The sequence below is a fragment of the Rattus norvegicus genome, chromosome X (genome assembly GCF_036323735.1).
Source record: "Rattus norvegicus strain BN/NHsdMcwi chromosome X, GRCr8, whole genome shotgun sequence".
Taxonomy (NCBI): domain Eukaryota; kingdom Metazoa; phylum Chordata; class Mammalia; order Rodentia; family Muridae; genus Rattus; species Rattus norvegicus.
The window spans coordinates 51,626,039-51,647,896 of NC_086039.1; the positions used below are offsets into that span (position 1 = coordinate 51,626,039).

Here is a 21,858-nt window from a genome sequence, read left to right on the forward strand (position 1 = left end):
GGCCATTCAGACAGTATAGGGCATATGCACACTTTCATGGGCTTTATGTTAAATCAAATATTGATTGGCCATTCCCATGCCACTTTTGCCTAGCACATCTTGCACATTATAAGTAGAGTGTTTTGTGGCTTAGATGATGCCTATGTTTCTCTTTCAGTAGCTTGCTGAGTATCTTCTCATGAGAAAAGGGCCTTGCTTTTTGTTTGTCCTAATATCAGACTGCTATGTTTAGGAATCTTGAAAGAACCTCCTGGTGAACAACTTATCCCGAATGTAACTCAGTCACACCACTGGATTCCTGGCATGGCTACAACAATGACCAATTCAGACGGTATCATTCATTATTAGAACTCTTCACTAGGGTTGCCCTTATAAGTTCCAAGAAGTTTCCACAGCAAAAGATTTCCACACAGTCCCCTAATGCCAACAAATTGGCAAATGTCTCTCTCTACAATTTCTTCCTCCATGATTTTTAAAACGTCCCCTATGTCATGTTCTAAAGACCAGTATAACTTTTTTTCCATTTAATTAATCATATTCTGCTATTCTCTCTGTAAAGAAAATTTTAAAAATATGTTAGCTTATTTAACTTAGGAATCTTCCCTGAAATTACTATCTTTAAAATTTGTTTAATACTTGTATCCATCTATTTATATATTTAATATCTATATCTATGGCTTTATCTATGAATTGTGAAAAGCAATGCATGCACAATGAAGGATACAATGCTACTAATACATTGTTTACCTTCTTACTCCATTGATTTGGAAATGCAAATATGGAGAGACATGTAAATATTAAATGTATATATTGGTACAAATATTATACTATAAATACTGTATGATAAAAACATTGGATTATAAAAATTAGAGAAAAGAAAGGGGATCTTCTCTAATTCCTTTCCTTATCTCCAGAAAGTAAACAAAGTAAATCTAATCCTCTTAAAAGTTCACTTGTTAGACCTTTTTTATGTATTTAATTAGCTTGTAAATTCTGATAGAGGAGAACTTTCTTATTGGTTCACATTTAAATAAATGTAGTTTTGCAGTTTAAGTGTTTTCCTAATACGTATAAGCTCTTGGGTGAGAGAAAGAGAGAGAGAGAGAGAGAGAGAGAGAGAGAGAGAGAGAGAGAGGGGGGGGGGAGGAAGGAAGGAGGAAGAGAGGAGAGGAAGGAGGAAAGGAGAAAAGGAGGGAGGGAGAGAGGGGAGAAGGGATCGGGAGGGGAGGGGAGGAGAGGGAGAGGGAGAGGAAGGAGGAGAGGGAGAGAAAGGAGGAGAGGGAGGGGGAATTTGAAAGAGAGCACAGAGACAGAATATGAATATGAATATATATATATATCCATTAATTCTACCTGAATGACAGAGTTTTATTTATATCAATGCAAATACAAATACTAGTGATCTATTGTTTTTTAAACTTACAGTTGAATAGGACAGCTTCCAGACATAGAAGTGTAAAACTAAGTCAGAATCTAATACTTTGTGAATAAAGTAACAGAAAATAAGTCTATTGGCAAGAATTGAAATAAACTTTCTTCAAAAATTCAATGCATCTGTCTTAGTTAGGATTTTTATTCCTGTGATAAAACACCATGACCATAAACAACTTGGTGAAGAACAAATTTACTTCTGCTTACAACTCCCAGGTCATACTCCATTTCTAAGGAAAGTCTGGACAGAATACAAATAGGACAGGGAACTAGAGGCAAGAGATGATGCAGAAACTATAGCGGAGTGCTGTTGACAGGCTTTCCTTTTCTCTTCTGGATTGCCCAGCCTACTTTCTTATAGGTCTCAGGACCTACCACCAGCACAGGAATGGCACCACCCAGGGTGAACTGGAACCTCTCACATCAATAATCAATCAAGAAAATGCATCACATTACCCACAGGTCAATCTGGTGGGTGTATTTTCTTAACTGAAGTTCCCTCTTCAAAAATCACTCTAGCTTGTGTCAGGTTGATAAAAAAATATCTCGTACAACATCCTATTTAATTTTCACAGAAAACAAAATACACTTTGATAACTATTTATATTTTACAAGTTTCTTTTAGTATAAAATGTATGGAGCAGAAATTTTTGTGTCATTAAGGACCTTAATAGTGAATTTCTTACTATGTAGTACTTATGATAACACACACAATACACACATAAACACATATTAAATTGAATATCAACATTGCCTGGGATAATACTGAAGGTATCATGAAATCTGCATCCAGAGAGGATGATCACATTATTTTTTAAGATAAAATTAAATAAACACATATCTTATAAACTCTCAAGCAACTCTGAGAGAAAACCCTTTCTACCTTTTGTCTCTTGTGCCTCTTTCTTTTAATGCCTATGTTTTAACTCTATTTAAATGCTCTTCAATAAATAATGGAAGGTGAAGCTGCAATAAATATTACAATCAATATGGATTAATATTAAAATATAGAATATGTTTGATAAAGATGACTTTTTAAAATAGCTGCAGGAAAGAAAACCCACTTCTAATCTGAACAAAGGAAAATCGCCATGTAAAATGAAAAAAAAATGAATGAGAAATTCAGGACTTGGAATGAAAAAGTATGCATAGCAAAGTTTACAGAAGAAATTAAGAAAATATCATAAGCAATTTTGTCTGAAAGAATAATTGTGAAAATTCTAGTAAATGAATGATTTCATAGTATGATGCAAATTACTCAAATTGAGCTAAGAGTAAGTAGAAAATTGAGTAAGCTAATTACTTCAGAAAGCACATAATAGTTTCTAAGAGATCCACCACTGAAAAATGTAGCAAGATTTTTCACAAATGAATTTGGATTGTTCCTATATTTTCAGCTATTTCAAACCATATAAAATGTAAAAGCTTATAAATCTTTTTGTAATGTTAAATTAATATTAATATCAACACCCAAAAACGTTAAATTAAGTTACAAGTTTGTATGAATCTCATGTTGGAACAAAATGCAAAAAGTATTGTACTGAAATAGGAAATTGTTTGTAATTGTATTTAGGAAATTGTAAACACTTAATAAAAATTAGCTTCTATTTACAAAGTGTTTATAGTTAATAAAGAACATAAAACCGTAAACAACATGAACAAAGCATATAAATACTAACCACAAAAGAGTATTATAGTCATCATTCTTAAACCACCAACCAATGAGTACACATGGAAGGACCCATGGCTCCAGCTGCATATGTAAGAGAGGATGGCATTGTCTGGCATCAGTGAGAGGGGAGGCCCTTGGTCTTATGAAGGTTCGATTCCCCAGCATAGGGGAATGCTAGGGTATTGGGGTAGAAGTGGTTAGGTGGATGAGGAAGCACCCTCATGGAGGTAGGGGAGGGAGGTGGAATGGGGATTTTTCAGAAGGGAAGCCAGGGAGGGGGAAATATTTGAAATGCAAATGAACAAAATAGCCAATAAAACATTAAAAATATATATTAAATCATGGAAACAAAAATTATCAAAATCACGTATTTTTACTTAAGGAACAAAAGAAAAAAACTTAAATCATAGAAACATCTGGTGTTGGTGAGGCAAGAACTCAATACTATGCATTGATTTTTTTTTGGACCAAGAACTTATGGCCAGACAGGCCTTAGGCCACAGGGGTGAATGAATTATGATCAGTCTGGTAAATGGGTATACTGTTCACCTGATTACTAATGATTTCTCATTATATCTATAGATTAAATCACCTCTAAACTTATATCAGAGAATCTTTGTTTGCAGTGCATGGCAATTAATATAGAGGCCCACACCTAGCCAAGGAGCAGAGATAAAAAGAGTGAGAATTCTACTGATGTCAGACAATGCTATCCTCTGCCACATATGCAGCTGGAGTCATGGATCCCTCCATGTACACTCTGGTTGGTGGTTTAGTCCCTGCGAGATCTGGAGGATCTGATTGGTTGATGTTGTTCTTCCTATGGGTTTGCAACTCTTTCAGTCCTTTCCCTAACTCCTCCATTGCAGTTCCATTACTCAGTCTGATGGTTAGCTGCTAGCATCCTCATCTGTATCAGTAAGGCTCTGGCAGAACCTCTCAGCAGATACCCAAATCTGGCTCCTGTCAACAAGTACTTCTTGGCATCAGCAATAGTGACTGGATTTGATGACTGCATATGGATGGATCTCCAGGAGGGACAGTCTCTGGATGGCCTTTCCTTCAGTCTCTGCTCCACTCTTTGTCCCTGTATTTCTTCCCATGAGTATTTTGTTCCCTCTTCTAAGAAGGACTGAAGCATCCACATGTTGGTCTTTCTTTTTCTTGAGCTTCATACGGTCTGTGAATTCTTTCTTGGATATTCTGAGTTTTGGGTTAATATCTACTTTTCAGTGAGTAAATACCGTGTGTGTTTTTCTGTGATTGGGTTACCTCACTCAGGATGATATTTTCTAGTTCCATCCATTTGCCTATGAATTTCATGTAGTCATTGTTTTTGATAGCTGAGTAATATTCCATTGTGTAGATGTACCACATTTTCTGTATCCATTCCTCTGTTGAAGGGCATCTGGGTTCTTTCCAGCTTCTGGCTATTATAAATAAGGCTGCTATGAACATAGTGGAGCATGTGTCTTTGTTATATGTTGGGGCATCTTTTGGGTCTATGCCAAGGAGTGGTATAGCTGGATCCTCAGGTAGTACTGTGTCCAATTTTCTGAGGAACGACCAGACTGATTTCCAGAGTGGTTTTACCAGTTTGCAATCCCACCAACAATGGAGGAGAGTTCTTATTTTTCACATCCTCACTGACATCATTTTATCTATATTCCTTATTTGTTTAAGCCCTGTAGATATTTATCCATGTAAAATTGTTTATGTACACTTCTATTTTCTGAAGGGCAACATGCAGACAGTAGGCAATCAGTTGGACATGAATAGAGATAGAGCCATAGCTGAGAGCTTACATATTATTAATGAGATGGAAGCAGAAATAGAGAGGGATGGGGAGAGAGATAGTGAGGGGAGAGGGAGGGGGTGAGAGAGCCTGGATTGAGCCTGAGCCTTCTGTGAGCTTTTACCTCTAGAGACACACCATCTCTAAGGAGGCCATACTTGCTCATCCCTCCTAGGATACTTGCAACCCACTAGGGTCCGAACATTCAAATGTATGACCTAATGGGGTTCCTTCCCATCTCAACCATCACAGTGATCATGAATTTTTTGGTCAGACTGGGAGAAAGTGAGAAGAAACAGGGATAGCCAAAATAGAATTATTAATTCATGATCAATTGGATAGGTCATTCAGACAATAGTACAAATGAAATGATGGAATGATATAAACAATACACAATTTAAATTTAGAATTTAGTTATTTATAGCGGATGTATGAAGAATAAAATATGCATATCAATGTAGTATAATAAAGTTAGACAATGTGCATATAACCCATACTTAAATCAAATTAAGTAAGATTCATAGGTACCATATATTTATGGTGAAAATTTTCAAAATCTATTATTCTACCATTTTGACCTGTTTACTGCATGACATTTTTTTAAATCACCCTACTATGCAAACTATATGTCAGTACTTGTTGCTATTTTTATAGTGTAAGTTACTGCCCACTGATAAGCCTTTGCCAGACCCTCTCTTCTTGCTTTCCATGTTCAACATAACCAGGTAATTGACATTGTGACATTCAACATCGATGAAATCAACTTTTGAAGATCTCACACAGGAGCTACATCACATAGCACTTGCAATTCTGTGCTTACTTAGTTTGGTATAATATAGCTTTATGCACGTCTATCTGTTTTATTGCAAATGAAGGAATGTTATGTTTTTTCTATGACATTGGGTATATGTACTACATTTTCTTCCTCCATTCATTAGATTATGGATACAAAGGCTGTTTTCATTTGAAATAACAATCAGAAGAACTCTGTCTTCTAAGAATATAGGATGACTTACATTTCCCGCAAGGTTCAGATTTGTATGCCTAATTACCTGCGTCTCATATTTAAGTTGATTCCAGTTAGTATGTTGGGAACATGACAAAGAAGTGATATAATGTATCTTGGTGTGTTTTGTGTTGCCATAACAAGATACCCATAGGAGGTTACTTGCCAAAAATGTTTTTAACACATAATTTTAGGACTTCAAAAATGTGTGTTTAATGTCGAAGATATGTTCAAATGGTGGCTCTGTGTATGTTCGTGGGTGTGGTAGAGTCAGGAAGTTGTAGAGAAAAAGAAGTTGGTTACATGACAAGAAATGAAGCAAAAATTAAAAACTGAGAAAATAGTAATTATATTATGGTAACTCATGATAACCAATCCAGCTTCTTGTTATCTATTCTTATAAATGAATATATAATCCTTCTGAAATTGATTCTCACATTAAGTTTTCTAAAATAGATTTTAGGCAAATGAGTTCATACAAAGCCATAGTAGAATTTCTTTTATACTATAAAAAATGGTGAAACTTCTTTTATATTTATGTTTTTATATTGATTGAATACTAGGAAGTGTGTCTTAATTACAGATATATTTTGTGAGTTATTACTGGTTGTCCATTGTTTGGAGAGAACACTGATTGGACTCTTTAATGTCCTATATTCTTATGCTAATACTTTCATTTCCTAGTTCCTAGGTACTGGTTTAATATGGAAAATGAACTTAAAAATGCATTTAGTTTAAATTTTATATTATTTTTTGAAAATCTGTACTGTTGTTTGACTGCAAGAATAGGTAAATACAATGCTTTCACATATTGCTTCATTTACAATTAGTTATTTTCTATCCATTAATCAATTTTTTTCTCTTCTTACACAAAAATCAGGTTGATTTAGTAAATATAGGAAGCACTGACATAGTGGATGGAAATCATAAACTCACTCTTGGTTTGATCTGGAATATAATCCTCCACTGGCAGGTAAATATACTCTGTCATTGCCTTTTTGTGAAGCATGTTGCTAATCCTTTCTTTCATTTCAATCTTTGACCTGCAAAATAAACAGCAATATCATTAACTTAGCTAACCATCTTCATAGGACTGATTTTTAAATTTGCACGCTATATAATGTTAGCTATTAAGAATTAGTATTAATATTTTCTGGTGTATTTGTAGGAATATTGCTGCAATTCTCTCATTGTGTAAGTATGGCAATAAAAAGAAAGAAATCTCATCTATATCTAAAAGTTATAACAAAGTATGTGCATTTCATGATGTATAGAATTTTATAAGAAAATTACCTCTCCTTTAAAACACCAGTGTCAAAGAGTAATCTTTTATCAAACTTGTATATTCGAAATATACACCTATAACAATGAAATATTAGTAGGATGGAAATATTTATATGAGTATTCCAGCTACAGAGTTAGTCGGATTTTGAAATTACATTTTTTCTCAATCACAGAAGTAAAACAAATCAAAGATTCTGTCCTTCAGTAAAAACAGTACAAATATGTAAAATCATTGCAACACAAATTTAAATTTAAACAGACCTAGTTACTATCTTTTTAATTAATTAATTTTTAATTATCTTTAGTCATTTTTACAGTCCAACTGTTATCTCCCTCCCAGTCTGTCCACCTATACTTACTCATCCCCTATTTCCAAGAGGATGTCCCACCCCCACAACCCACAGGCAACCTCAACCCACTGCACCCAACCCCACACCGCAGGCCTCCCCACACAGATGGGACTTCAAATTTCTCGAGGGTTAGGTGCATCTTCTCTCACTGAGGCCAGATAAGGTAGTCCTCTGCTGTATATATGCCAGGGGCCTCGTTACAGCTAAGGTATGCTGCCTGGTTGGTGTCTCAGTGTCTGAGAGATCTCAGGGGTCCAGGTTAGTTGAGAATGTTGGTCTTCCTATGGGGTCATCCTCCTGCTTCATTCAACCAGAGGGGTCCTAGACGTCATTCCATTGGTTGGGTATAAGGCTCCAAGGCCTAATACCATTAATGATGCCATGATGTGCTTACAGACAGGAGCTGCCCTCCAAGAGGTCCAACAGGAAGCTGAATGAGACAGACGTAGATACTTACCTATTTACTATCTTAACGACATTAGATATAATGCCATACCTTTTCGGGCCATAGTCCTTTTTATCAAATGAAAAATGAGTGCACATGTCGATATTTTTTATCAGGATTAAATGAGAAAATAGCTTTTGTTAAAATAGGGTACAATACCATTTTTACTACAGGAACATCATATCACTGATAAGGATTGCTTTATGTGTTCAAATACTTTGCAAATTTGAAGACATATGAGATATGCCTCTCTCTCTCTCTCTCTCTCTCTCTCTCTCTCTCTCTCTCTCTTTCTCTTTTCACAAGGGGCCAATTTTAGCACTTTTATGCTACCTTGAAGAGAAATGTGTGTGCCTTTAAAATCAGTCTAAGTTACTATTCCAGTCTTAGAGGACCATGAAAACATTTCTGAGTATATATTTGCCATTTTTGGATATGTCTTTCCAATGCGATCTTTTAGTAATCATTTTTCTCTGTGTAACTTCTTTCTTTATTATAATATTGGTGTGCCTCCCTATTGCCACTATTATTTTACTTCCTTGAGTTGACTTTTAGTTAGTATGGTAATATTACCTGGTATTACTTGTGGAGGGACCAGTGGTGTACCTACTCAACTTAGCTTCCATAATAATAATCCCATTGACCTGATATATTTTTGTTTTACACGAGTTCAAGCATAGAGAGAAGAGAGGGCAAATGTGCTAACATGAATCAAAGCCATAGTGTTTCCAGCCATTTTCATACAGCAGTGGTAACAATCAAAGCAGTGATATGGCAACATACCCTGCCTGTCACCAGTGACTTAATTATACTACTCACTACTTTCCAAAGTATCTTAAAGGAAGAATAGTTTTGTACAACCAATTGTTTGTAGAGCTAACGCTGAAACACTGTAAAAATGAAATCAGGCACGCAGGACCACAACTGACATCAGGAGTGCTTGGTGGAATGGCTGCAATCATTGCTGTATTTCTAGTGATCTAGTAACAGACTGTGGAATGACCCAGTTTGTATTGCAGACACCAGTTCTGACAAAGCAAGGAGGACAAAGCAAGCATCCACAGATCTCCACAAGACTTTTACAATTGTGTTTGTCATTGAATTTATCTTTCCTATGCTGCCATCCATTCTTATCTCTTCTAGTTCCTTTGCAACTCATTTTCCACTTACAAGGTTTATTGTTAGTACTAGCATTTCTGATCCTTCATTTTGTTTTAAGTATCAGTGCTTATTTGTGTGTGTGGGGTATTGATATCATGGGGAGAAGATTTTTTTTGAGCAGAGGTTTTTTATATCCAGAAATAAATGTCCTTATTTGCTTTCTTCTAATCTAAGACATTCTTATAGAGGGCTACTTTCCACTTGTGTACTTAAATTATTTTTATGGCTCTCTCTCTCTCTCTCTCTCTCTCTCTCTCTCCCCCTCTTTCCCTTCCTCTCCCCCCTCTCTCTTAGCTTACTGATACCCTTTTATTAAAACTATTTAATTCAAAAGGAATCATTTCGCTCAATACTCATCATTACTCCTTTAGCAGCTTTTCTTCCTACTATCAGATTAAGGTCAACATTTTAGGGATGTCAACTCAGCCTTAGGAACACCTAGAGAGAAAACTAAAGATTCTTAACACTAGTATGGTATCAACTGAGGTTCCGTCCTCTAATGGAAAATTCTCAATTTTTGGTAGGATTCACATGAAAATCATTATTTCTTTATTATTTTTCATTTGCACAACATCCCCTTACCAGAGAATGCCATGCATATTTTGGGCTGCTGAAAGTCCTGTCAAACTACATAAGCCATTTCTTTCACTGTGCCTCAGCAGAAAAGGAAGTGTTTTTCCATTTCTGCATTGCCTGACTACCAGTGCATTCTGGGAATTTGCTTTTGAGGGCAAATCTATGCTGACCACATGTTTATTATGTGTTGCTTTGGAGACTGAAATCCAGAGAAGGACAGAGGAAGAAAGCACAAGGGCTACAGACTCACAGTGACAGAGAATCTAAGAGGCCTTATTTAACACCAAGGTGAACCTGGTGCAACAGTGACCCAATTGAGGTTCAAATACCTAGTAGTTTGTAGTGTTTCTTTTCATCAGCCATGAGATATGTGTGACTTTAGAAAATCTGTGACCTTTGGTGACAGAGCTCTGAAATTCAGATAGTTTCAGAAGAGACTAATAGCTGGACTCTTTCTGATAACAGCTAATAACAAACCCTTCCTTATAGAGGAGTCTTTGCTGGTACAGCTGTATGTAAATTATAAAATTATTTGCCTAGTTAGCTAACTACATCATTTCTCCCTGACCTATTTTTCACTGTTAAAGCTGAGACTCAGGATCTTGCACACACTAAAAATATTTCCAAACAATCAGCTACACTCCTAGCCTTTCATGGTCATAATTATATTCAAATTAATAAATATACACATATTTGTCTCATATTTGATAATTTCTCTCATTGCCACTGTAAACCTTGAAGACAAGACATTTTCTGCTTTCTGGTTCACCTGTCTAGCCATCTCAATGATTTCCTGACAATAATTTTAATGTAGGAAAGGGAGAAACAGTGATTTATATATTACCCTTTCTTTTTTTCTCAGCAACATTTTGCTCAAGTAGAAGCAGTGCCAATGAGGCTGAAGCTGATAAGCTGAATTAGACACATAATGATGCTTAAAGCATTTTGGATTAAATACTGTGTTGTCCTTAAACATTATGTACATAGAGGGCAGTCTGGTCAAGCATTTCACAAATGAATCCAATTCATTATTGGAGGGCTGCCTGATCAGAGAAAATCCATCATCACCAATATAACATTATTCATTGATTTCAACCCCACTTTAGCAAGTAAAGCAATTCTTCCCATGGCTATAACTGTAGGTTGTGCAAGTGATAATTTTAGAATATACTATAAAATATCATATGCTGTATATAACTATTTGACCTATTTATTCACAGAGTAACTGGGTAGATAAATCAAGTCAGAAAAGGATTACAAATTTGGACAATCTATCCCTAAGAAAGGGAATGGGCTATCAACATATTGTACAATACATATGCACAGATTTCATATCTGTACACTATCACCATATCAACAAATATCATCTCTAAGTGTATAAGTGTTTAAAAATCAGATTTAGTATTATATTCCACAATTTGCATTCAACCAACAATTTATAAAATGCTGACTAATATGAGATGTTAAAATATGTATTTACTGAAAAATCGTTTGTTATTCTTTTTATTAAGAATAAAAGTATCTGAAACAAAACTTCATATTTATAATATACATTGATGCATGATGATATAATATATACCAACACATCAAATTTTTGGATACATGTACCTTATATTTTCCCTAAAGAAAGCATGTAGATAAACATTAATCACATTTACTTGCATATTGCTTCAAGTATCTCATAATATTAGCTTTTAAAGAAACAGAGTAGTTATTTAATAGATTCCGTAGGAAAAAAGTATCTGAAATGAAATATCAATGCATTCCTGAAATTTATAAAAATGTTTAGAATGTACATTTATATCAGAGTACTCAGAGGAGTGAAATTTTGAAACTCAATAACTTGTACCTACTCAAACCTGGGAGTAATTGTGCTGAAAGAACTTAATGACAGAAAACCTAAGACTCATATTTATAGAAGTTAGGTATATGTAATCATTTTTACACATTGTTAACTTGACTTTTAAAATTTTAGGCAAGCAAACATTTTATGTATGTGTAATTAAACACCATGACCAAAGTAACTTGGAGATCAAATGATTTATTTGGCTTACATTGCTATGTTACTGGTCATCATCAAAGGAAGTAAGGACAGGAACTCAAAAAGGACAGGAATCTGGAGGCAGGGAGTAATGAGGAGGTTATGAAGGGGTATTGCTTCCTGGCTTGTTCACCATGGCTTGCTCATCTTGCTTTCCTTTAGAACCCTAGACCACTAGCTCAGGGTTGGGCTCCCCATAATGGTCTGGGCCAATTCAAATCAGTCACTAAGTTAGAAACCTGCCTTTGAGGCTTTTACCTACAGATGCATCTTATGGAGACATTTCTGCATTGAGATTGTCTCCACTCAGATGACTTTGCTTGTGTCAAATTGACATAAAATTAGCTAGCATAGTTAAAAAACGAATTGTGCATTCGTCTACGTTATCAAATGAGTCTGTGTTATATTAATTTTACTGTATTTTGGATTACTGTGGTGGCAATTTTTGTGCAGATAAAAAATCTACTGTTTAAAAGGTTAAGAAATTTGCTGAATTTCATAAAGCAAGTTAATAGCAAAGGGACAAAAATGTGCTTCGTAAACAAACATTTCTTCAAAAATTTTAATTTAACTAGAATTACATTATTTTTTCTTCACTTTGCTCATTCCAGCCCCCTATTCCCAAACTGATAACTTAGATTTTTATCATAATTACTGATACATGTGTGTGCATGGACACATAAACATGAACAAATAAAACCCACTGAAGAAATTTTTATTATAAACATTTTCTTACTAAGCCTGCTTTTCCTATTTGTAAACATTGATATTTTAACATTGGTATTTTAACATATTATTCAGTAAGAATAAGTCTAATATTTTGTGCCCTCTCATTTTTGGCTTATTGGAATGTAGAAAAAAATGAAAGTCTCAAAATAGTAGTTTAGTACAGTCAATTCTCAAAAAGTAGTTTAGTCTAGGGATGATTCCTAACCAATTAGAGTCAATTCTGAGTCCATAAAATATATTGCTTCTAATCACTTATTGGCCCCAATATTCCCTCCATTTTTCCCTGAAATCTAAGCACATTCTTATTAAAATATGGAGAATACTTGTTTTGGGAATTCGTTTTCTTACTAAAGTATTTTTTACCATTTAGGTAAAAAATGTGATGAAAACTATCATGGCTGGATTGCAGCAAACCAACAGTGAAAAGATCCTTCTGAGCTGGGTTCGAGAGTCAACACGTAATTATCCACAGGTTAATGTCCTCAACTTCACCTCCAGCTGGTCTGATGGGTTGGCTTTGAATGCTCTCATCCATAGTCACAGGTACATTTATTTTGAGATTTAAATTTTTAATCATTCATTTAGACACCGATGATATATTTTTGATGATATATTTTATTGTACTGTGGACACTCTATTAGGCAACATGGTGCTAACAATACCAATCTAAGTATTCATCGAAATAGACTACACATGCTTTTAAGTATTTGCTTGTTTATTTGAGACAGGGTCTCTCTAGGTAGGGTAGACTTAAAATTTACAGTTCTCTCGCCTCAGTCTTCAGAGTAATGGGGTTACATGTTTTAAACACCATAATCACGGTTTTTCTAATTTTTAAGTTATACCTGGCTCTGATTGAAGGAGGAATAGAAATGGCCCCATTTTATACTGAGACTTCTAACAGCCAGATAATTTCATAACTTTGCTTGTAAGGATTAGTTTTAATAGAAAAATTTAACAATTTGGGCCTAGACTATAGAGCTAAAGGTTGTTCAAAATTTTATCTAAGTAGTTTTAGTAAGATCACCATCCTCAGATAAATAATATACAATAAGACATATGTCATATGAAACAGAAGCTTACATAGCAAACATTACAATGTCTTGGAATTTTTTTAATCAAGATTAAAACAGTCCACAAACATTTTAGAAACCATGAGAAAAGGAAGGTTATAGTGTGTTCTATAACTCAGTTTTCAGAGCATCAAAGAAATAGTTGCTGTACAAAAGCACAGCCATTTCTGGGAATCAAGGAATAGCTTATCTCTGGACATCCATAGAAAGAACAGTGCATGATACTGAACTGAACAGCTTTTACTATACATCAGACAAGGTTTTAGTTCATATGATGCTGAAATAATTGTTTACTTTTCTTAGATAATGTTGTTTAATAAATTAATTTATAATAGCTTAACTGAAATCAAAACCTTGTGTGAAAGATGCATATGTATTTAAAATTATATATAAAATATATTATACAAATACATTTATATGTATAATCTAATCACCACTGTGCATATGACATATCAAGTCATATTTCTTCCAGAAAACATCTGCTTTAATCTTTTTATTAACTATGTCTCTTTTCAGCCAAATGTATTGTCTAATTTTATTTTTATAAATGCCACTGGACTTAATCTTCCTTGAATCTCAAGGCAGGGGTTATCATTTTTCACTTACATTTATCTTTTCACTTTTCCCTTCTCTTTTTACCAAGTGTACTATTTCTTTATACCACTCTTGCCTCCAGAGATGCTCAGAATGTAAATTTTCCTTGTGGGAAGGCTAACCTGAAGGGCAAACTCAAAGTAAGCATCTTTGTCAAGTGTCATGCTTCAGCTGGGCTTAATTAGCCCCAGCCAGACTGGGTTTCCAGGTGAGCACCTTAGCAAACTTGATTATAGAAAGAAGGCTGACTGGCCCCAGTCTGTGCACTTAACAAAGTAAACACACTGGTTCTCATAAGTACAACAAAAGAAAAAATTCTCATCTTTGGTACAATGAAGTAAGAAAGGATAGAGCTATTGATTCTGCCTCACAAGTTTGTGCTCATTTATGCAGCCACATGCTTCACATGAAGGACTTGAACAAATATTGATCTTGTTCTTGATGTACACATTTGCAGATAATCAAAAATATTGAGGATGAGGTTATGTGCTCCTTCTTGGTTCTATAATATTTTCTTTACATGTGGGACAGTTCACTCCTGGAAGCATGTTCACGCACCATAGTTGCTTATTATCATTGTTATGATTTCTGAATATATTTGTAAGTAATACAGGGAAACATCTAGATTGTCCTCTCCTTGACACAGACTTTCTCTGCCACAGGGCATCTGCATTTAGGTATTCTTCCTCATGGTACTAAATGAGCCATCAATAACTGTGTGTTTATACATTGCATGTTTAGTTTTCAAGATGTTCCTCACAGTTGCTTAATGCAGTTTCATGAATCATCTGTCTCTTTGTCTCTGACAGATGTTAATACTGTTTATCTAAAGAAAAAATCATTGTTGGACTTTCTGTTCTAAGGCAATTGTCATTGCCACTCTGAGGAATGTCATTCAGTGCCCTGGTTTCAATAATTGAGTGACTAAGCTATATAGAACAAAGGAATGTGCTTAATATAGAGCACAGAAACCTTCGAAATTAAAAAAAAGGTTTGTGTAAAAACAAAATGTCCACTATGGCAAAGTTGAAAGGAGGCCAGGTTCCAATTTTATAGAAAACATTTGATAACTGTTAAGAAATGTGCATGAAATTAGAACATTAAATTGTAATACCTTTAAATCTGCAATTAAGATTTCATGCTAATTTCTTTTTTCTGCCATAGGATGTGATGTAAGAAAAAGTTATAAATTATGTTTCTGATTTCTCCTTTTGGGGTGAATTTATTGTAGAATAAAATGAGGTACACATGAAGGTAAAAATGGGCAGTACTCAAACAGGCAATTTGTGGAGGTAAAGAATTTCATGGCCTGAGAATCAACAATGGTCAGTGAGATCACTTTATAAGGCAAATTTTAGAGGAGTAAGAATCAAAATTGGCCAAAATGAAAATTATGCCAACCTATATTTATGAGGTAAGCATTATACTCTTTCGTAAAATTTCTAGAATAGATAGTTTTTCTTCTGAAGTACATCATCTTGCTAAAGCTATTGGCAGAGCCATCTGAATTGATTCTTCCTAAAGGAAAGGCAAAGACTTATCTTTCTTGTATATCAGAAAGGCCAAACAAGATAATGGGATTTTAATCTTCTTGGCAGTATAGAAAGTCATTTCCCAACCAAGGGCAAAGGTAGATTCAGATCCAAATTCAATTCATTAACCAAAGCCATGAGATCTCAGTTTCTGCATTCATATGCTTCTGATTATGAGGGATGGTCCATTCTTACTAATATTTAAGCCTGTTAATATATATCTCATTACCCGATAGTCACCCCCAAGAAGTGAAATCCTAAATACACTTAGAAAATAGCCATTTAATTATTTTTATGTTGATTTTCCTAAAGGACTTTGGGAGGATTTCCTCAGAAAAATATCCTTTATATAGTTTACTCAGGATAAATTAGTCCAGTTGGAAATTTCTAGAAACTTGATGACTGGAAGGGAGTATAAAACACTAACAAAGGGCCTTTCTAGGAGTTAGTTAATTGTTGGTCCTGAAAGCCATCCCTGTAAATTCTGAGCACAAATTGTTATTTTAGCCTGTTAATATCTATCTAGTTACCTGACAGTTTCCCCCAAGAATTGAAATCCTAAGTATATTTAGAACATAGCTACATAACTACTTATGTGCTGATCTCAGTGATCTGAGTGAAAGTCTTTATCTTTTTTCTGAATGGACTTGATATCTTTATAACACATGTTATCAATAGACTATTGGAATTAACTGATTAGAGATTATATACAATAATTTACAAATAGAACTAAATATAAAATTGTTACCCAAAAAGTACTTTAGAAAGGCTTATGGTTAAAACTACATAAGGACCTAAGTGAACTTCAGAGAATGCTTAGTGGCATTATCTTCTAGGTAATACATAGAGTGATAGATAGATAGATAGATAGATAGATAGATAGATAGATAGATAGATAGATAGACTTATATAATTAATAGTGGGTTTTCTCATATATTGTATAAATATATGTGACATAATATGCTTTATTCTTATACTTTTTACTTATGTGTATTTGTTTGTATCTGTCAGATTTTACGTGCTATATGTGTAGATGCCTGCAGAAACCAGAAGAGGACATTGGATCCTTTGAGAGTTTTAGTTACAAGTAGTTGTGAGCTACTCAACACAGGTACAGGGAATGGACTTTAGGTCCTCTGAAAAAGGAGCAAGCATTTCTTAAACTCCAAACAATCTCTTCAGTCTAATTCTGCCAGTACTTTTTGCTGGATAATTTTTGTTTTTTTATTGCTCCATTCTGCTTTTTCAGAGGATGAAATTTCCAAAAGGAATAAAGACAATGTCTAATTCCCAGAGATATATTTACAGACTAACTCATACTGGGGAAAAAGAAAAGGTCAATATATCCCTAAAGGGATTTCGAGAAGCCAGTTTGAAGAATAATTTTAGTTGTGAGCATTTGAAAAAATACATCGTGATTAGCAAAAATTTTAAAGGTGCATATTTTAAGGCATTCCATGACAGTGAAGATATTTTTCAAAGTCACAGCATGAAACATTTAAGAACTAATTTTCATTATTTTAGATTAATATTATTACATCACTTCTACTGTTTCTTTCCTCCTTCAAAACCCTCTCATGTATCCTTCCTTCTTTCAAATTCATGGCCTAAACATGACCTGAAGAAGGAGGATACCAATAGTCCTGCTAACACGAAAGGAAGTAAGCCCTCAGAGGTTTCATCCTAGACAAAGAACTATAGGCAACTAACAAATGCTATGAGCAAGGATACCAATCTTCCCTAGGGAGGAGCACAGAAATTGATTATTCAATACCAAATAGTCAGCCTTGAAAACATGTGTGTATGTGTAATTTGATAAGTACAAATAATATCATATTATTGGACTTAGAAGTGTCTTTGTATATATGTATACACATATGCATATGTAACAACTATTGAAGTAACTGATTTTTTAAAAAATTATTTTATTTTATCTATTCTTTGAGAATTTCATATATGTTTATAATTTAGTTTTGATACAGAAAATGGTAAAAATCTATGGGCTTTGATTAGGTTTGTTCTGTTTCCAGTTAATGAGTTAAAAGGCAAGAAAAAATTCAAGCACAATATATAGTAAATACAGCAAACAGAGTCAGCAACCAAAGGAAGGTGTTTACTGGGCATGTAGAAGACATATTTGCAGCAGGAACACAGTGTAAATGACCTTGTGCAAATCAGAGGAGAGACTCAGAAATTTAAAAATCCCAATCTCATCCCAAGGGTTGGGATTGCAAATTCTCTAGATAGGTTGCTTCCCCTAATTTAAGAGAGACCAGATAGGATGGTTAATTGACTAGCAAATGTTGTTGACATGTGCAAATCTAGACTTGAACTTATAGAGTCAGTCCATGAGCTTGCTAGCAGGAACAAGAGACAACAAGATTTTGTTTTGAGGTGTCAGGCTTTTATCTTGAATCAGGAGGGTGAAAGAGAAGCCATCCATTTTATCATTTTGCCACCTTTATTGCACAGCCATGACCTCTCTCAGTGTCTGCATATCAGGGAATCTCTCTAACACCTAGTCTCCCATTTCAGCTTCAAAAGTCTCCCTAACAGCTGTAGTAATATAATTCCTACTGAGTATAGTTTAAAAAAAACAGTTGAGAAAATCTTGCCCTTACAAGGTGAAGTAAATAGGAAAGAAAACTACCCAAAGAACCCTTGGCAGGTTATATCACAGGGATCACCTATAAATACAATTTCACTGCCCTCATTATATACTGGAATGTACACTGTTTCCAGGGGCATTTTCATGGTTTAGGAGTTCCAAGAGTCTTTGCATCTAAAAGTTTGAGATCAGAAATTAAGCACTGAGTTTCTTCTACTGCAATCTCATGGGGAACATGAAGAGATTGAGGAAAATTTCTAGACACTGTGGTTGACACGAGATATTTGTTTTATTTTTATTTTTCTGAATATGGTGAGACATAATCATGTTCCTTTTATTATCAAGAATATTTGAAGATCTGGCCAGTGGTGATTTGAATTAATCTTGGATAACATAGGCCCCATTCACAAAGTGAAAATGACAGTAAGAAGCACTATTGGAAACTTGCCAAATCTCTTTGATTCTCTCAACCAAGTTCATGAGATGGCTAATCATAGCCAATTGAAAGGGTGGTCAGTGGAACCAAAGAAGACTGATTTGCATTTGCATATGCTTGTACTTCTACTTAGCACCAGTTTTCACTTATATCCCAGGCATCATTACTGAACCTCATCCATAGTACATATCAAGAATTGGATGACATGGATACTGAGATACAGAACTAGATCTCTCCAAGCTTTCTCCACTGGTTAGACTGAGATGGAGAGCCTACTAGGTCTCTCCCAAGTATAATCTATATGAAATATAAGGTTGGAAAATCAGCTTCTATTGAGCAATCACTAGCTTCATGCCAGAATCCTTAAAAGGCCAGAACAAGGTGGGGACCATGCTAGTTCATTTAAATCTTCATACACTCAATAAATCAAGGGAACAACAACATGGCATCTGAGAGACAGACACTATTTCCCAACACATATTGTCCTTAAAATTAACAGGTAGAGTGGACCCTACTTCATTTCTAACTTATCTGTAGGAGAGGTAAATGTTGGGAGGGCATGGACCTTGAGAGACAGGCAGTAGCTCCCTCTATGGAAAGTACACTAGTTCACTCTTATTCTCCTAATTAGAACATATCACAGATAGAATGAAATGGATTGTGAGAGGCAGACACTAGGTTTCCACAAGCTTCCTCTGTAGAATATACTCAGATGGAAATTAGAGAACACTACTCACAGGTTCCATCAGATAAGCAAGTTAGGACAACATGTATTCTGAAAAACATGGATTAGTTTCGACCAGTTCTCTGTTGTAGGATAGACTGAGTTTGACTTCACACTAGTTCACTCCTCTTCTGCCATTTAGTAGAGATCATTTTAGGATGTCATTAATTGTAACAGACAGACACTAGCTTTCCCCAAGCATCCTTGTACAATAGACTAACCTGGAGAGCAGAATAATTCTCTCCTAATCTTGTGTGTAGAAAATATTGAGCTATAGACAACATGAATTCTGAGACACTAGCTCCCTAAAATATTCCATCATAGGACATACATACTTGGGAGGAAGAGAAAATGCTAGCTCATTCCTAACTTCATTTTTAGAACAGATAAAGGTAAAGATTATATGGATATTTAGAGAGAGACACTAACTCCATCAAAGACTTTTCTGTGGGACACAATAAGGTCTAGTGAACATTAATAAAATACTAATCTTATCCATAATACAAATGAAGTATAGGAATTCCCAGATGCTGATAAAGAGAAACATTTATCAGCTAAGATACCTTAATAGAACAAATTGAACTTGTGTGCAGTACTTCAGTTCTAACCTCCTACAGAGGAGAGATTAAAGTCAGAATGACATGGCCTTTGAGCAACAAACACTGTCCCCTATAATTTCACTTTCACAGAACAGACTGATGTGCAGATTATGATAATTAACCTCTTCTGTAGGACAAATAGAGATTAGGGCAACATGGATTCTGATAGAGAGACACTAACTCTATCCAAGCATCCTTAGTAGGTCAGACTGAGTTGGAGAGCACACTACTTCATCCCTATCCTCCTCCATAGGACAGACTAATTTAGGAAACTATGGGTACTGAGAAACATATAACTAGTCCTTTGCCCCATCACTATATTGCACATACTGATGTGGATATTACAGTAGTTCATTCCTAACTTCCTCCATAAGAATACTATGGTTAGTACTCTGGGGGTGTTAAATGAAAGACAAACTGAGTTTAGAAACAGGCTAGTATACATTTGAGACCCTCACTAGGACACATTAGGTAAGGATGAGAAGGAATCTAACAGATACCAGATCCCTACTATCCTCTTCTGTAGGAAAGACAGAGGTGGAGAGGACACTAGTTCACATCTAACTGCATTGGTGGGACAGATCAAGATGAATACAATTAAAATCTTAGAGACAGACATAATTACCATATAACATTTTTTGCATAGGATAGACTGTGGCATAGAGAAAAGTGGTCAGTCTTATCCTTATCTGTAACACAAATGAAAGTTAAAAAACATAGATTATAAAAGACCTAGCACCCACCCAACCTGCATAGAATAAATGAATGCAAAATCTACACTAGTTCACTTATAAACTCATTTCAGAGGAGTGATCAAACTTACTACAGCATTGCCTCTGAAAAGCAGACAACAGATACCAACAAGTATCCTCTATAAGACAGACTGAGATGGAGATCACATATCACTAGTTTTATAGATAATTTTAGGAGAACATGGATTCTGTGGGACAGACACTTGATTCCTTAAAAACACTTCCATACACTCTGTGACCTGGAATATAATCTAATTCAGTGTTAAGCTTAACCATAGAATAGTTCAAGGTAAGGACAACTTTCATTTTATAAAGAGACAAATTCTCTCCCAGACTCCCCAGTAGGACAAACTGAATTGGAGAGTATACTAGATCACTCATAATCTTTCTATAGGGCAGATCATAAAATGCATGTGATGGATTATGAGAGACTGATACAATAGCTGACTCCAATCCTCTTGAGTAGGGCAGACTATGGTGGGAAGCATACTGATTCAGTGCTAGCCTCATCTGTAGAAATGAACAAGATTAGGACATAATCCTAAGAAATGGACAGGTGTGGGATATGGGATTATTTTAGATTGTCTCCAGCAGCAGACAATGTTTTGGCATGTGCTCTATCACCCATGTTTTCTTCAGTAGTACAGATCAAAGTTAGGATGATACAGATTCTGAAAGGCAGACATTAGATCATTCCAAGACCCTTTCTTAAGACAAATTGGGGCATAGTTTACACTGGTTCATTTATAACCAAATCCATGGTGGAGGTTAAGTTTATGACAACCTGGATTCTGAGAGATAGAAATTAATTGCCTCCAAGAGTATTCACTCAGTGTAACAGACAGAAGTGGAGAACTCAGCAATTTAATCCTAATCTCCCCCACTGGACAGATCATGGTTCAAACAATATGGATGTAGATAGAATGACATGAGGTCACTCTTTGTTTGCTCTGTAGGACAGATTTTTCTTGGGGGGGATTAATTCTGAGTCTCCTTTGTAGGATGGATCAAGCTTAGTAGATCACAGATTCTAAGAGATAAAGACTAGTT

At 35.0% G+C, this 21,858-nt stretch overlaps 1 protein-coding gene across 11 annotated transcripts in view; it reads left to right on the top strand.

Moving 5' to 3' along the window:
• The window catches only part of Dmd (dystrophin), a 2,367,748-nt gene that overhangs the window by 555,941 nt on the left and 1,789,949 nt on the right, over positions 1–21,858 (top strand). For all 11 annotated transcript variants that reach the window (XM_063279795.1, XM_063279798.1, XM_063279800.1 and 8 more), the window contains 2 exons: positions 6,785–6,877; positions 12,861–13,033. In XM_063279795.1, the coding sequence (XP_063135865.1) occupies positions 6,785–6,877; positions 12,861–13,033 (266 nt within the window). The remainder of the gene's footprint in view (positions 1–6,784; positions 6,878–12,860; positions 13,034–21,858) is intronic.